The sequence below is a fragment of the Lycium barbarum genome, chromosome 6 (genome assembly GCF_019175385.1).
Source record: "Lycium barbarum isolate Lr01 chromosome 6, ASM1917538v2, whole genome shotgun sequence".
NCBI classification, from domain to species: domain Eukaryota; kingdom Viridiplantae; phylum Streptophyta; class Magnoliopsida; order Solanales; family Solanaceae; genus Lycium; species Lycium barbarum.
The window spans coordinates 105288400-105305645 of NC_083342.1; the positions used below are offsets into that span (position 1 = coordinate 105288400).

Consider the following 17246-nt stretch of genomic DNA (forward strand, 5'->3'; position numbering starts at 1 on the left):
AATTAGCAAATAATATCTAACTTGTCTTTTTGATATGTTCAAATTTATTAATTTCGATCTCTATGTAATCGAGCAAATATTCATAGAATACATACAACTATACTAAATGTTATGTAGGATTATTTTTCTTATAATTAATAATGAAAGTCCTGAATCGTGATCATTTGGACATTATCTGGTTGAAATTTGAAGAAATATAATACAATTTAAAGTTAAAATTATTGTTCTTGAACATGAAATTCACTCGAAATAAAAAATTGTAAGCGGAAACTTTAAATCTGAAGATTGGACAATAGGTTTGCCGAATATATTTAAGGGAAAGGGTCAAAAATGTCCCTCTGCTTTAGGAAAAGGGAGAAAAATATCATCTGTTATAAATTTAGATTAAAAATACCGCTTCCGTCATTAGAATTTTCAAATATACTCCTATCTTTAACGGAATTCCCAAATCCCCCAAAATAACCCGATTTCATTTGTAAACCCGCTCCATTAAACCCGACTCAACTACATAAAAAAATTCATATGCGACCAACTTGTTATCGAGTCCTACATCTCGAGCCACTAGGCACATGAGCAGGTAACCTATATGAGTTTCTAATTAAGTTGGGTTGAGGTTTTAATGGAGCGGGTTTAAAAATGAAATCAGTTTATGTTGGGAATTTCCATTAAGATATGAGTATATTTGAAAACTTTAATGACGGAAGAGGTATTTTTAATCCAAATTTATAATATTTTTATCCCTCTTTCCAAAGTAGAAGGATATTTTCGACCCTTTTCCCTATATTTAAACCTAATTTTCTATTTAAAAAGTTGAACAGAAATAGTAAATTTATAACCAAACAAAATACTCCCTCCGTTCACTTTTACTTATCACGTTTTGACTTTTCACGCTGTTTAAGAAATAATGATTAAGATAGGTATTTTACCACAATACCCCTATTAAATGGTGTATAATTATATTAGAGTTGGGAAAATGATTTGAAATGAGTAATAAATATTAAGGGTAAAACATGAATTTTTCTTATCTTACCTTGATATGTGAAAATTGATAAGTAAAATAAAAATTTATAAAAGGAATAATGGACAAGTAAAAGTAACCGGAGTAAGTACATTAGTTTTGTTGAAGAATAAAAATAAACAAACAACAGAATAATAATATTTCTATAAAACAAATTACCTGAAAGTTGAAACCTATATTTGATCAGTTGGAAAAACAAATAGCAGTTTCTCTTCTTCAACAACGGCTTCTTCTATTCTACTCCATGTAAGCAAAATCATTGAAACTCTACTACACACTGCTATTTATGTATATTCACAATTAGGATAGGTTCCTTTTTTTGTCCCAAATCTTATAAGTTATTCATTCATGGGTCTATAATCAATTCTATGTTAATATATTTGTCCTGCCTCGTAATTCAAGAGATTATAGCTTAATTTTGTATGGTATAATACATTGGAATGTGAGGGAAGGAAAAAAGGGTAATTTTTTTTTTTTTTTTGTTGGGTAGGAGTTTTTTTTTCTTTCCTGAACTGTGTATACATTTAGGTTTATTTGAGTAGGATCAAAAGTTTATTCTGTGTAACTGATATATGCTCTCTAAAGTTTGTTTATACGGTTTGGTGATATGGGGTTGCCAAATTTTGTGTCTTTATTGCAGTTTAGGGGATTCTTGAAGTTACAGCTATGATTTACACGGCAATAGACACATTCTATCTGGAAGAGGAGCAGCTTATAAACTCCCCTTCTAGGAAAGATGGAATTGATGAATTTACGGAAATGACACTTCGAATCTATGGTTGTGATCTCATCCAAGAAAGTGGGATCTTGCTTAGATTGTATCCTTTGTTTATATGAGTTAATATGAAGATAGTTGATTTTTGCTATTACTTTTCTAGTATAAGTAGGCGTTTGGCCATAGAAACCAAATATTTTTCACTTTATTTGGAATTTTTGAAGTTGGAGTTGTGTTTGGTTGTTGTTTTTGCAAAGAATATTTCATTATTTGAATGTGAAAGTGAAAACAGGGTTATAGGTGTTTTCCAAATTCACGAAGTTGTATTTGGAATTTCATGGCCAAACGCTGGTTTTCAAATAAAGTGAAAAACTTTTCCAAAAAAAAGTGAATAGTTCACCGCATTTGGCAGTGGTGTCTCCTTAACACAATAATTTGCAGACCGCAAGCTGTTATGGCCACTGGTCAAGTATTGTTTCATCGCTTTTACTGCAAGAAATCATTTGCCCGTTTTAATGTGAAGGTTTCTTTCTTTTCCCCTCTGCCCCGACTCCCACTTCCGTCAAAAGATTGTTTGTTATTCATGCTGAGGTGTGGTTCTTTTGTGTTAACTTGCAGAGGGTTGCTGCTAGTTGTGTTTGGCTTGCATCAAAACTCGAAGAAAGCCCAAGAAAAGCAAGGCAGGTGCTTATTGTTTTCCACAGAATGGAATGTAGGAGAGAAAACTTACCTATAGAGCACCTGGATACATCTTCAAAGGTTTGATATCTCATTTACTTGAGAAAAGAGTTTATTTCTACCTGCATGTTAGTTGCTTTACTCATTGATATATTGGGGAATTTACTTTTTTGGTATTCTATATCAGTATTATTCTTTTTTGTTCCTGAAATACCCAATTAAAAAGGTCTGCACATGCAATTTTCCTGAAAGCTGTACACAAATTCTTTTCCTACAATATTAGTGATATTTCCCCTAGATAAGATCAAAGTTTTGATGTGTTGCAAGTCGCAAGATTGCAATAGAGACTGATGGTGTCACTGCGAACTTTTTATGTATTAATTCATGAGTAAAATCATACATCTGCAACTTCCCTTTTTACCCATCTTTTTCTTTTTTGAGGGATGGGGTTCCTTCAGATGCATTTGTGCTCACCAAGTTTGCATTTTCTTACATTTCATTGGTGTTTACACCGCCGGGGGGGGGGGGGGGGGGGGGGGGGGGGGTTGCGGTTCTACATATTGTAAAGACATCAAGTTGATACATTTCTTTGGTGTTTCCATTTGAAAGATTTTTGCTCTTTTTTGCAGAAATATATCGATTTGAAAGCAGATCTAATCAGAACAGAGAGGCATCTTTTAAAGGAGATGGGTTTCATATGCCATGTCGAGCATCCTCATAAATTTATATCGAACTACCTCGCAGCTCTTGGAACACCTGCAGAATTGAGACAAGAAGCTTGGAATCTTGCAAATGACAGGTGAGTGCTGTTTAGGTGTTATGTTTAGCTGAATATGTTTTTTATGTGGGTGTTGACAACAGAAAGTATTTCTTGAATTGCTACAAGTTATAATAGCACCTAATTACCTTAATGTATAATGTAAACATTTAATGCTCAGTACTTTAAAATTGATTAAGCTATATTTGTGTTTTGGCCGTCTTTCTTTCTATATTATGTGGTGTTGTCAACTTGAAACACTTAAAAGCGGTACCATCTAAATTTTTGGAAGCATAAACTCTGATCTTAGCTTGAAAAGTAGTTAAATCTTTTAGTTCATACCTTAGGCGTGGCATGATCAATATATGACATTTTGCATGATCCATATCTGTCCTTTAAAATGAAATGGTCATGTAACTGTTGTGGAAGAAAGATGTTCGAGCTCTTAAAGGATCTACTCAAACCATAGACTAAGTGGGAAAAGCATTTTGGTTGTTGTTTTTCTTTTGTCATGTCTTCTCCTTTTCCATTCCCAATTTTCTATGTTGTGAGGAATCCTATCGTATTCACCCTCTATTCGTTTTTCCAAATAAAGGAAATATAGCCATCTCTTTTGTTTTATTTATGTCATTGCTGGTTTTACTTTAAACCAGGTGCTGCTTACATACTTTTCCTTGTGTTATTAACATATAGTTTGAAGAATGTAAATAAGATGGCATCTGCTGTACAGTATACTTTTGCTCGTGTTATTAACATAGTTGAAGAATGTAAATAAGATGGCATCCGCTGTACAGTACCTCCTGATAAAAAACCAAACATAGTGAAGGTTTTCTTTTTTCCTATTAATATCTGTGTATTGAATGATTACAAAACTATTGCTATAGACAAAGAGAAAAGGCACCTAAATGGAAAGATAATAAATAGTAATTAATAAAAGGCACCTAAATGGAAAGATAATAAATAGTAATTAATAGACACCTAAATGGAAAGATGATTAACTATTAATGGAAACAGAATAAAATCAATTCAAGCTCCAATCCCACCAATCTCTCTTTATGTTTCCTAACTTTACGTGACAGTACAGCTCATTGGAACACTCCCCCTCAAGTTGGTATGTAGATATCTTTGATACCCAACTTGTCCAATGAGTTGTTAAATGGTGTACTTGGAACAGCTTTTATTAGCATGTCTGCTAATTGATCCTCTGATTTCACATGTGGAAAACATGTTACTTCCAGGAGACGACTTTAGATATTGCAGAATACGAGTGACTGCCCCCATAAGTTCTTCACTAGGATTATGCATGAACTGAATAACTGCATAAGCTATATCCGGTCTTGTATGGGATAGATAAATCAACTTGCCAACAAGTCGTTGATACCTCCCTTTGTTTGTGGGCGTCTGATTCAGGTGCCCTTCTAGTCCATGATTTTGGACTATAGGAGTATCAACTAGTCTGCAATTTAGCATTCCTGTTTCTGCCAATAAGTCAGGAACATATTTTCTTTGGGAAAGAAAAATAGCTTCGCTAGATCGGGCCACCTCTATCCCAAGAAAATACTTAAGCCGTCCAAGGTTCTTCATTTCAAACTCTGAAGCTAAATATCTTTGCAACTTCATAATCTCTTCTCTGTCATTCCCTGTGATTATCATATCATCAAAGCAGATAATTAAGGCTGTCACCATACCTCCTCGGTGATTCAAGAATAAGGTGTGATCAGCATTGCTTTGCTTGTAACCTCGTCTCGTCATGGCTACACTAAAGCGTCCAAACCACGCTCTTGGTGATTGTTTCAATCTGTATAATGCTTTGTTTAACTTGCATACAGTTCCTGCTTGTGAAGCAACAAAGCCTTGTGGAATTTCCATATACACTTCCTCTTCAAGATCGCCATGTAAGAAAGCATTTTTCACATCATATTGATGTAATGGCCAATTCAAATTAGCAGCAAGCGATAGTAGTACTCTTCACTATATTTAATTTCGCTGCAGGAGAAAAGGTCTCCGTGTAATCTATACCTTAAGATTGAGTGTATCCTTTTGCCACAAGTCTCGCTTTGTAGCGGTCAATCGATCTATCGACACCGTATTTGATAGTGAACGCCCACTTGCATCCTACCACTTTCTTTCCTTTAGGTAGCGATACTAGCCTCCATGTATTCATATTCTCCAGTGCATTCATTTCTTCCTTTATTGCTTGAGTCCACTTTGAGTCACTTAAGGCCTCCTGTACAGTGCTTGGAATGTTTGCAGAGGATAGCTTGTACGTGAATGCTTTGAGCGATTTTGACAACTTTTCTGTGCTCACATAGTTAGCTATTGGGTATTTTGCTTTCTTTTCTTCAAGAGATGGAGATATCGATTCGGTGGCTGCCCTCGATTATCTGTAAGGGAGTCTATAGACTATCCGTTTCATTATTAGGAGTAGAATTCAGAGATTGTACCTCAGGACTGCACTCAGGAGATTGGTCTTCGTGTGGTACTAAGCTTTGAGTGACGATTTGATCTGTCAGTTGCTCATGTATATGCTCTGGACCCTCCTGTACATCCCCTGGTATACTCATACCATGTTTTTCAGATCCTTCCATCAAGTCGGGTGTGTCATTCAAAGCTGGATTATCACCATTCTTTTGAGGTTCTTCCATCAAACAAGGTTTGTCATTCAAAGCTGAATTATTATCTTCGAAAAATGGCCAATTCTCCCAATCACTTGCACTCTGCTCTTCACTAAGTTTCTCCCCCTGAAGAGAAGAGTCCATACAACTCTCAGAAAAAAAAAAAGTTCAGATTCTAAGAAAGTAACATCCAGTGTGACATACAACTTTCTACTTGTGGGGTCATAGCAGCGGTAGCCTTTCTTATGATCAGCATATCCAAGAAAAACACAACGAACAGCACATGGATCTAGTTTAGATCGCTGATTCTTGTAGAGATGGACATAAGCCACACAGGCAAATACTTTGGGTTCAAGCATTAGTACAGACGGCAATGAAGAATGATCAGCAAGTGTCTGTAATGGAGTTTGAAACTTCAACACTCGTGATGGCATTCTGTTCAGCAAGTAAACTCCAGTACAAACTGTATCCACCCAGTAACGTCGAGGTGCTTTAGATGCTATCAAAAGAGATCTAGCTGTTTCCAAAATATGTCTATTTTTCCGTTCCGCGACCCTGTTTTGTTGGGGTGTTTGAGTGCAAGAGGTTTCATGAAGTATTCCATTCTCTCGAAAGTAATCCGCAAACCGGTTACTCTCATATTCTCCACCATTATCTGATCGTAGAACTTTCACAACAGCAGAGAATTGAGTTTTTATCATGTTATGAAATGAATGAAAAATTCCAAACACCTCATCTTTACTTTTCTTCAAATAAAGCCAAGTCATACGTGTACAGTCATCTACAAATGTCACAAACCATCTAATACCCGAAGAAACTGAGATGGGAGCTGGACCCCAAACATCAGAATGAATTAATATAAATGTTGTTGTTGTTGTTGGTTTTTCACATTTATTCGAACTTATTGGATATGAAACACGATGACTCTTAGCAAGAATACAATCTTTGCACTTAAACTTTGTTTCGTCTAAATTTAAGAACAAACTTGGCAATAAACGTCTTAAATAAGGAAAAGATGGGTCCCAGACGGCGATGCCACAACCATATCCGTTGCTCCTTCTTACTCATTCCCTGAGCTGCATTTGTAAAGCCACAATTGTAATCATCCATGTAATATAGACCTCCTCGCTTAGTACCACGACCAATAATCTCCTTCGTGGGAATATCCTGAAATAGACAAAACTTTGAATATATTAGTGCACAACATCCAATTCCCCCGTTATTTGACCCACAGACAATAATTTATTGGAGAGAGACGGGATAAGTAAAGTATTTTGTAAGGAGAGATTTGGTGCTAGTGTCACTCTTCCAGCCCCTTCAACAGGAGATGTCACTCCATTTGCATTAACTATACATGTCCGTCTAGGTTGAGTTGAGTCTACTAAATCACGCGGATCAAAGGTCATATGTTCAGTTGCTCCTGAATCAATAATCCAACCAAGATTAACTAAATCGTTCTGAGCCCTAGAGTTGTTGACACTTGCTGGTGAAGTATCCTCATGTTGTGGTATAAGCGTCAACGATTCAGCTCTTTTTGAGGTTTCCACAGTGTTTGCCAATGAGGCTCTACCAGCCTCTTGCTTCTTTTTCTTTTTCAATTCATACCACCAGTCTGGAGTTCCATTCAATTGGAAGCATGTTGCTATTGTATGTTTCGAGTTTCCACAGTGTGTGCAACCACCTCTTCCTTCTTGTTGCTTTGGTTTAACGTGTTATACTTTCCATTGATCATTGGCTGGAGAGAGCCTTGCCGTTGAGATCCTTCTCGTGCCCTTGAAATCATAGCTGCACTACTCATGTCCTCTTCTTTAGCCAACATTACAGATTGCCTCAAGTCTTCTCGCCGAACAAGTGCATATGCTTCCTCTACTGTAGGAAATGGTTTGAGTTGCAAGACATCACCTCTGATTTTATCGAGTCTATCATCCAATCCATCGAGAAAAGTATGTACTCTATCTTCTTGTAATATAGAATTATACTTTTCTATGTCGGATTGACATTTCATTGGATTTGGTCTCCGAAAATCAATTTCTCTCCACAAGCCTTGACGATGGTTGAAATACGTCTCAATGGATCCCCCTCCTTGCTTCAACTTCATCATTTTTCTCTTCAAATCATAAACTTGAGAAGCATCACCTCCATCAAAATATGTCATAGCAATAGCATCCCAAACTGCTTTTGCCGTCGGAAATCGAATATAATTTCCAATTAACTTGGGATCCATCGAGCTGATTAACCAACTCTTCACTTGTGCATTTTCTGTTCTCCACTTCCTGAATGTGGAATCAGTCTCTTCTGGTGGTTAAAGATCTCCATTAATATATCCCAGTTTGTCTTTGCCGGAGATATACATCTCTACAAACTGGGACCAAATCGCATAGTTGGTACCATCTAGTTTGATACCGAGCGGAACAACAAGTGCTTCATGGCTTGCTGTCTTTGATGTACTGCCCATCATTTGTGATAATTTGGATGTTGGTTCAGAGAGTAGGGAACTCTCAGATCCAACACCAGATCTCCCAGTTGGTGGAGGAGTCTCCCCCATAGTGTCTCAGTTTTTTTCTTTCAATCTCCCTCTATGTTACTCGCCCTTTGTCAGAGCTTCGAACCATGCTCGGATACCATGATAAAAAACCAAACACAGTGAAAGTTTTTTTTTTTTTTTTCTATTAATTTCTGTGTATTGAATGATTACAAAGCTATTGCTATATACAAAGAGAAAAGCCACCTAAATGGAAAGATAATAAATAGTAATTAATCCAGACACCTAAATGGAAAGATAATTAACTATTAATGGAAACAGAATAAAATCAATTCAAGCTCCAATCCCACCAATCTCTCTTTATGTTTCCTAACTTTATTCACTCAGTACAGCTCATTGCAACACCTCCATCATTATTACTTAAATTGTCCAAGCTAATGATTGCCCTTGGTATCACTATTGTTTTTTTTTTTTTTTCAAACCTTTAGTGGGATGTAATGGAAAGTTACTTCTTTCATCAAGGTATCTGTTTCTTTTAGCTTCTATATTTTTTCTTCTAACAAGTGTCATGGTACTCCTGGATGAAGCTTAACTAATTGAGCAGTGATCAATATTAATTGGCCTAAATATTCTATTCAACTCATTGCCCAGAAATGATAATGTTTTAAACCATAAAACCCTCTGGGGTGTTTTGTTTGTGAGCAGCTTACGCACAACACTCTGTGTAAGATTCAAGAGTGAGGTTGTGGCCTGTGGAGTTGTATATGTTGCAGCCCGTAGATTTCAAGTGCCCCTCCCAGAGAATCCTCCTTGGTGGAAAGCATTTGATGCAGACAAGGCTGGTATAGATGAAGTTTGCGGAGTTCTCGCTCATCTTTACAGTCTTCCAAAAGCACAATACATTCCTGTATGCAAGGAAGGAGGCTCCTTTGGTACATCAAACAGATCAAGGGACTCGCCATCACTTCCTGTATCTAAGGTAAAGCACTCACCGGTCTTTCAATTTGATAGCCGTCTGCTATATATATATATAGAACACGTCCAATGTGATACTAACAACCCAAACCCCCCCCCCCCCCCCCCCCCCCCCCCCCCTCCTTTTCTTTATAGGAAGGTTCAGTGAATGAAGATACTGGTACACCAGGAAACCAGGAAGTGGCTAAGGAGGCAGTAACAAAAGCTGCCATTGATAAGTTGAAGGACTCGAAGAAGAGCGATGACTCTAAAAGCATGCCTTCAGAAGGGGAGTCAAAAGAAGAGCCTGGAAAGACTGAACATAGAACAGATGCTGGTGGAGAAAAGAACAAGGAGCGGGAGAGGGACAGGGACAGGGGCAGAGACAGGGAGAGAGAGAGGGATAAGGAAAGACTAAAGTCTCGTGAACGTGATAGGGGAAAGGAATCTGACAGGGAAAGGGAGCGAGACGACTTTGAAAGGGACAGGGAAAAATCCAAGGACAGGAGTCATCGTTCAAGAGACAAAGGTAAGTTCTGGTTGATTCATGATATTATCTAATTTCGAACTTTTCAAACTCTCAGAGGCTTGTGAATGCTTAATGTCCGGACTCTTCTATGTCTGATTGGCTAGTTTTTCTGGTTTGACTTATTCAAGCTGATCTAAATATTGCAGGTCACGCAGAGAAGCCAAAACATCACTCTTCTCGAGGTAAACAACAATATACTTTTGTCTGCTCTTGATTCCTGACTCCTGACGGACTGTATTTGACAATTTTCTGTGTATGCAGATCGTGATTACCAGTCTTATTCATCACGGGAGAAGGATCGTCGTAAACACCATTAGCTTGGAACGGCCTGGGAAAATGTAATCAGTCATTTCAAGTAGTTGCTTGCTCCATTAAGCTTACTTCACGTATTTCATTAGTCTGCATATGGAGGATTTAATTAATTGGGGAAATGGTATACCCACCTGTTGAAATTGGACCCATCATCGTGGTGCTTGAGGAGCCTAAAAATATGTTTCTGGCTTGATGGTGTAGGTTGCTATGCCAAATATGTTTTTCGTCTCTATGGAGCGTAGCTGCAGTTATTTGCTTATAGCTGAGAGTGCCTTCTTGGTGAAACTGTTTATCTATAAACAAGGGTCTCTTGTAATCGGCTCACTGGTTTGGACTATTTTCGTTTATTTCCCTCTGAATGATTGACATACCTTTATCGTCCAAATGTTCTGTCTGCACTACCGTTTATACTCCTTAACATTCAATTGATTGTTCTCTTTGACAGACTTCCTCCTTTCACCTTCTAGCTTATGGAATGGACCACTATAGCTTGTAGGCTGAAGCAAGATTGTTAACTTTCTGCACTACAGTTGTATAAAAACTTACATAACTGAAATTTCAGCTTTTCCGAGAAGGAAAAGAAAAAAACAGAGAGCGAGAGAGAGTAAACAACATGGCTGCTATTTTATATGTAGTGTAACGCTCTTTGACATGACAATGAATGTCCAATGTCGATTTCAGGTTAATGTGTTCTTCCAAACGTTTTACAAGTCAAATGGATGTTTTAAGATTAAGAAATTCTTCCACTGACTTCGAAATTTCACCAGGAGACTTGATTGACATAAATAAAGAGGTCATAGAGACTGGCAAAATGTGTTCAAGCTGTGTTCTTGGTCTCTTCGAAACCTTTTCGCTTTAACTTACCTTTATTTCAGAATTTCCGGTTTCTCAGTACAAACCAAGAGAAAACTTTAGTTCCTTTTTTTTTTTTAGTTTTTTTTTTTTTAAAATCTTTAATTCGGAATTCATTCATCGTTCTTGCGACTGAAGTCAATAAAAATAAAAGCCATGAAGTGTCAAACTCAATCAAGTCACAAAGTAATTCCTTCCAAACTCAAGTTGAAAGATCACGGATTCTCGGTAAGTATCAAAAGAATAGCTCAACTGAAACTTTCAAGTTTACCATTCCCCTGGAAAAATACGATAGATTACGAGACAGATGCCTTCCAAAAGAACATGTCGTCCGTTAATATCCTCACTACATGTTCCAGTAATCATCTGGGGATACAATTCATTCACTAGTCTTACAGCACTAGGCAAAAGTAAAATAATGCAAACATACAGCAGCCAAAAGTGTTCAGCCCCAACACTATCGATGCTAATAACTATAATGGCCTATATTAAGATTTATACTAGTGATACCATCCCTGAATTCTGGCGAAAAACACTTCACCCGTATAAAGTAGAAGACACAGAATTCGTATAAACAGATCAGCTAATCTTTTTTCTTTTTTGCTTAAAAGGAGTATATAATAAGAGCCTTTACAAACACTTACATCCTACTATCTTTGGTCCTTTGATAGTCTTGGGTGTATAAACCCATTAGAGAAGGTGGAGGGTTATCATAATACACAACTTTTTCCAAAAACTCCCGAGTCATCACACTAGTACATCTGCTACCTTGTTGCCCTCCCTATAGGTAAGTTCCATTTTAATCATCTAGCAAGAAACTGATGAGAACAGTAGGCCATTAGTGTGTTAATCCAGAAGAACTAATCCCATCACACTAACAAAGAAGACGGTACTGAAGCAGGGTCAAGCTCCCAGCAGCCTCTCAAAACCCCTCCTTTTCCCCCAGTCAGCTGAAATGCAGGGATCTGATGAGAGAATTTCCAAAACTCATCTTATCGTATTTCCAGCAGGATTCGACCTTTCATTTTTTGGAGACCTGAAGACTGACTTGAAACCATTCACACGCACCATGGATGAAACTTCTATGTGGTCTTTTGAGTTCTCGATGACCTCCACTATCTCATATACAAACTTGTCAGGATCCAAACCTGATTTCTTCAAGCTCTTATACAGTGCCCAAACCTCTCCTTCTCTCGGATAGATCTCAAACCTGTTCCCATTAATAGATACTGCTTTCACCAAATGTGAGAATGAGCTAGGATCATAGACTTGATGTTTTTCATTCTGGACTTTGAATGTTCCACAAACCAACTGAGCAGCACTATTAGACCCTGCACATACTTCAAGGAGGACTACATGCAATTTGAATGGGGCAGGATTATCTTCTTAACCAGAGCGTAAGTATTAGGCAATGTGCTATTTTGACCATAGAGAGTCCATACCTGATTTACTTGAAACTTTCCCATAGATCTGTTCATTTTAAAATCACGAGCAACTACTTCAAAACCTTTATCATCTGACGAAGTTACTGGTTCTTGGAGCTCCCAATGAAGTTGTTGAGACCAAAGTTCGTTGTGCGTGAATGCAACTCTCCATCAGCTTGACATGACAAATGAATTGGTATGCTGGGACTTGAGTGACGGTTTTTCTTAACACAATTATCGTCAAAATCAGCGGAAGGACCGTCATCGGCAGAACAAGAGCTCACCTGAGTTCGCTTTTTCTGAGATATGTTCATCTCCTTAAGAGATATTCGAACCTTAGACTCTCCATCAGTAGCATGGATGTCATTCAAGTCCCCTGACTTCAGAGGTGTCGTTGCACTCCTAGACTTATCTCTACTTCCAAGAGGAACTGCAGGCAGAAAATTTTCTACAGTTTTAAAATTTGCGATCCTGCTGTCTTCCTTAACTTTCTCAGTGTACGAAATATCATCGGGATCATCAGCGTGATCTTCATCAACCCGCTGGTGCGTCATGTGGCCTCGACCCCGTGGGTTACCAGCACCAGGTACAGCTGCACGTTGGCGACGTCGCACGGGCAAGTCAGGCGGTGCCACATAATCTGCCGGTGGTGTATAGTCTGGAGCAAACGTCAACCTCGTCCCTAGTGCAGCAGCATTCAGAGCCTCCACCGGAATGTCAATAAACCTCTGCATCAATGTCTTCACCCCGTGAGGCGTTGACGGCCACTGTAATGGGTCTTCCTGAATACTGTAAGCCAAATACCTCAGTTCATGCAGTCCACGAGCCTAAACCAAAAATATGATAAGTCAGTGATGCAAGACATGTAGAATCGTATGTATACATCTACAATTATGTAAGGTACGTACCAGTGTGTCGTGCCTCCCTACGAGGTGCTAGTATCCTCTATCCACATTACGTGCTGGATTTCCTATCAAACTGCGCGAGTGCTTCCGGTACCATTTAAAATACTGGGAATTCGGTCCTGGCACTCCAACAATATAATTTGCTTCAAATATGTTTCCCGGACGATTTGCCCAAGTATGAGCTGTGCTAGGAAAATAGTCCATTAGCTGTTGTGTTACCTTAAACCGCTTGTCCGGGTTAAATGAAATGGTTCATGTTTGGTACATGGTCCCGGAACATGCTGCTCCATACCAAATTGTCTGAGGACCCGATCCACCATGCGTCACTCACGGTAGATCCTACAAATGAGTGGCACATGCACCCTCCAAATGTTTCGACCACGCCGGCACCACTCGGGAAGTCAATGATGACCTCTGTATAAGGCTCCCATACAAACTATGATAGCAAAATTATTATACAGTAAATTAATAGAGAATTTAAAATACAAACTACGCCTTTTCCCAAAACTAAAGATATTATTTACATGTATATTTATGGATATACTTACATGGTGATAGAGGACAAGACTGAATCGTGGACAATATAATTAGCAAGTATATTATATGCAATTAGATAAAATTTGTTGTTGTTGTTGTTGTTTTTTTTTTTTTTTTTTTTTTTTTTGTTGAAGAACCAATCAATCAAAGGAGAACTGAGATTCTAAAACCAGAATATAATATTTCAAATTTGACTCTCTATTGATGTACAAGAAGAGATTTACTTTTAATAAAGAACCAAACTTAAGTTTGACATTTTTTTATTATTGTCTTTTTAAAAAAATTTAAAGATACTCGTGTTACTAGCTAAAAGGGTTCACAACTTCAAATACTTATAAATGCATGAATGTTAGAATTTAACGATCATTTCCGATAAATGACACTTTAACAAACATAATTTTATCTAAATACCTGATCATCAAAATGACAGTTAATTTGCATAATTTTGATAAAATACCTGATCATCAGTTAGGTTATCTAACACATCCCTACAAATTGCTAGCACAATTCACGCCTCGCTTTCGCGATTTCCACGCCGAGTCCACTTCTATGCAAGTATCGCATCTCACTCGTTTATCCTTGGAGGACATAATGATGGTTGCATGGGATAAGCCGCTCCCAAGCCCATACCTGCATTAAGTAAATTAAATATATATAAAGGTTATAACTATCAAATAAGACAAATAATCAAAATAGAACAATATAATATTGAAAGTCACGTACCTGCAACAAGGAAAACGAATCCACACACCACGGACATTGGACATCAAAGCACGACATAAAGAATTTTATAAGTATGACAATGCCGCTGCTCCCCAAGCTTGCCTACCCATTGCTTCAAGGTCCACCATGTCAAGCAAAAAATCTAAACTAAGCCTTGCATTGGAATTATCAGGGAATATTGTGCCACCAAACAACCATAGCAGGTACAATCTGACCCTTCGTTGCACCACAATCTCATCGGTCTCGTTTGTAATAACATCCAACCTATCCATGTAATTAGCTAATTCTTTTACTTTCAACAAGCTGTTACCTTTAATGAAGCTCTCTTCGGGTAGCCAACCAGTAAGCTTGTACATCAACTGCTGCCACTCTGATTAGTTTTTAAGTCTAGCACCATTTTGCAACAACGGGTCACCATCTACGACCATGCCAAATAAGACTTTGACATCCTGCAATGTGATGGTACATTCGCCAGTGCACATATGGAATGTATGCGTCTCTGCACACCATCTCTCAATAAGTGCAGTGATGATTCCTTCATCAAATTTCACACATCCTACCTCTAAAACTCCCCTAAATCCACATCTCCCAAATTAACTGAGGATGCAGTTATGCAAAGGGTGCTGCTTCACGTGATGCCAGAATTCAAAATCCGCACGGTGTGGAGTTACACACGCTTCCTGTCTAGTCAAAGTCCCATCCCACACACCCTGGGATTGATGGTCCTGCTGGAGTGTTAGCATACGTACTCTTCTGGACCGGGATGTATAGTCACTCTTGGACGGTCCATCCTATAATATGGTGTACTTAGTTAATTTATTTTAGTTAATTGATTCTAACAATATTTAATTAAAAGGACAGTTCGATATATGCTTACTTTTTTTTTTTTTTTTGCAAATTTTAATTGCAGTTCGATATATGGTCAGCGAACTGAATTAAATTATCTTTTTATTTTTTAATTGCAGTTATTTGACCATATATGATATATCGAACTGCAATTAATAACTTTTTTTTAACTGAATCAGCAATTGGATGCGCAATTTATTTTTTAATTAACTAAATCAGGAATTGAATACACTTTTGTTTTCTTTATTCGAACAAAACCTTGTGGATCCAACGCGGGGGCAGTCAAAATATATTATTGAGTTTCCATGTGGAAAATGCACTGAAATCTAGTGAAAAAAATAGATTCAAAACATCTACTTACCCTTACGTACTACAATATAAGGACAATTTTAATAATGTCTTATTTGCTTTATTTCATGAGACACAAACCAGCAAATGCAATTTGCAAGAATTCTCTGTCTGCTAGTACCATCACACAATCAAAATACTTTAAGACCCCATTTCACTGATCTAGCAAACACGCGAAAGTAAGGAACCTCTAATCTAGGTTGTGTTCGGCATGGAGAAAAATATTTTCCACGAAAATGTGTTCCTGAAAAATAAGTGAATTTTTACTTATTTTCTCATGTTTGATTAGGTAATGGATAATAAGAGAAATTCTTATTTATTTTTTCATGTTCGGTCGGTTGGTAGAAAATATTTTTCGACAAAATCCCCCAAGCCACACCAATCCCACCACCCCACACCACACCAACCCCCATACCCACGCTCCACCATCCACCCCAAGCACCCCCAACCACCACCCTTGAATGCATTTCATCTTCACCCACCCCTATCCACACCACCACCCACCCCAACCCCACCGTTCCACCCTGCCTGCCCCTCCAGAATTTTCTATTTCATATATTTTATTTTACTTTTATAAATTTTTATAAAAAAAAAAATTCTTACCCACCCACCACCACTCACTATCCTAGGGGTGGTGTGTGGGAGTTGTGGGAGTAGTTGAGGGTTGGTGAAATGTAATTTGTAGGAGTTGCTTTCCTATTTTGAGTAGAGAAGTAAATTTGTTTTTCTAGAGAAAATATTTTTTAAAATTTTTGATCAAAGGAATATAAAAAAATTAAAAAACTTTCTCCATACTGAACATACCCCTAAGTGCAATTATTTTTTCTAATCTAATGCACTTTTGTTTTCTTTCATGGAAGAATTTAAAAAATAAGAATCGATAAATACCTCAAAATCGTTTGAACAAAAATTGTGGAGTAAGAATGGCCGCTTATGCTTTGACGAAGAAGATCTATTTTAGAAAAATTAGGGCCAAATAAACTTTTCTGTTTATTTTTGGGCTATAGTTCGCAGGCCTACAGGCGAACTGTAATTTATACTTTTTATTTTTATTTTTTAAGACATTGTTCCCAGGTTAATAAACAAACTGTAATTTATATGCCTTCCATTTTAATTTAAGTGTCTTACTTTTCATTTTAATCCATCTAAAACAGAATAATTTTTTTTTAATATTTAATAACTATTTAACTTCAACATCATACATGACATGTTTAAGTTAAGAAAAATGACCCACATTACCGTAGTTTATTTGGGACAAATTTTTACTGGGGCTCCCCTCCGGTGCCTCTTTCCTCAAGTTCCTCCATTAACTTCAACATCATAGGTGACATGTTTAAGTTAAGGAAAATGACCCACATTACAGTAGTTTATTTGAGACAAATTTTTACTGGGGCTCCCCTCCGGTGCCTCTTTCCTCAAGTTCCTCCAGTCCCCCTTTAGATTGGTGACACGTTTCACTTAGTAAATTTAATGACTAAGATTCATTCTTCCAAATATGACTCTATACTCCTAAATAGAATCAAACCCAATTTCCTTTCTTCCTCCACTCTC

At 37.5% G+C, this 17246-nt stretch overlaps 1 protein-coding gene and 1 long non-coding RNA gene across 4 annotated transcripts; one reads left to right on the forward strand and one right to left on the reverse strand.

The window, feature by feature from the left end:
- Positions 1-1119: 1119 nt before the first annotated feature.
- On the forward strand, positions 1120-10508 carry LOC132645204 (cyclin-L1-1-like). 3 transcript variants are annotated; one of them, XM_060362051.1, is made up of 10 exons: positions 1120-1264; positions 1659-1836; positions 2175-2256; positions 2352-2492; positions 3041-3210; positions 8971-9244; positions 9376-9748; positions 9895-9930; positions 10010-10086; positions 10262-10508. In XM_060362051.1, exons 2-9 carry the CDS (start codon positions 1685-1687, stop codon positions 10063-10065), a joined length of 1284 nt encoding a protein of 427 aa, XP_060218034.1. In that variant the 5' UTR covers positions 1120-1264; positions 1659-1684; the 3' UTR covers positions 10066-10086; positions 10262-10508. The 3 variants fall into 3 exon arrangements, with proteins under 3 accessions (XP_060218034.1, XP_060218031.1, XP_060218033.1); XM_060362048.1 differs by having other exon boundaries at positions 1121-1264; positions 10010-10508; XM_060362050.1 differs by lacking the exon at positions 1120-1264 and adding an exon at positions 1311-1479 and having other exon boundaries at positions 10010-10508.
- A 716-nt stretch (positions 10509-11224) lies between these two features.
- LOC132645205 (uncharacterized) lies at positions 11225-16750 on the reverse strand. The gene is made up of 6 exons (XR_009584039.1): positions 16584-16750; positions 14502-15292; positions 14236-14408; positions 13461-13677; positions 13245-13360; positions 11225-13163 (listed from the first exon to the last, which is right to left on the reverse strand). It is a non-coding gene; the product is annotated as an uncharacterized LOC132645205 (long non-coding RNA).
- Positions 16751-17246: the final 496 nt, after the last annotated feature.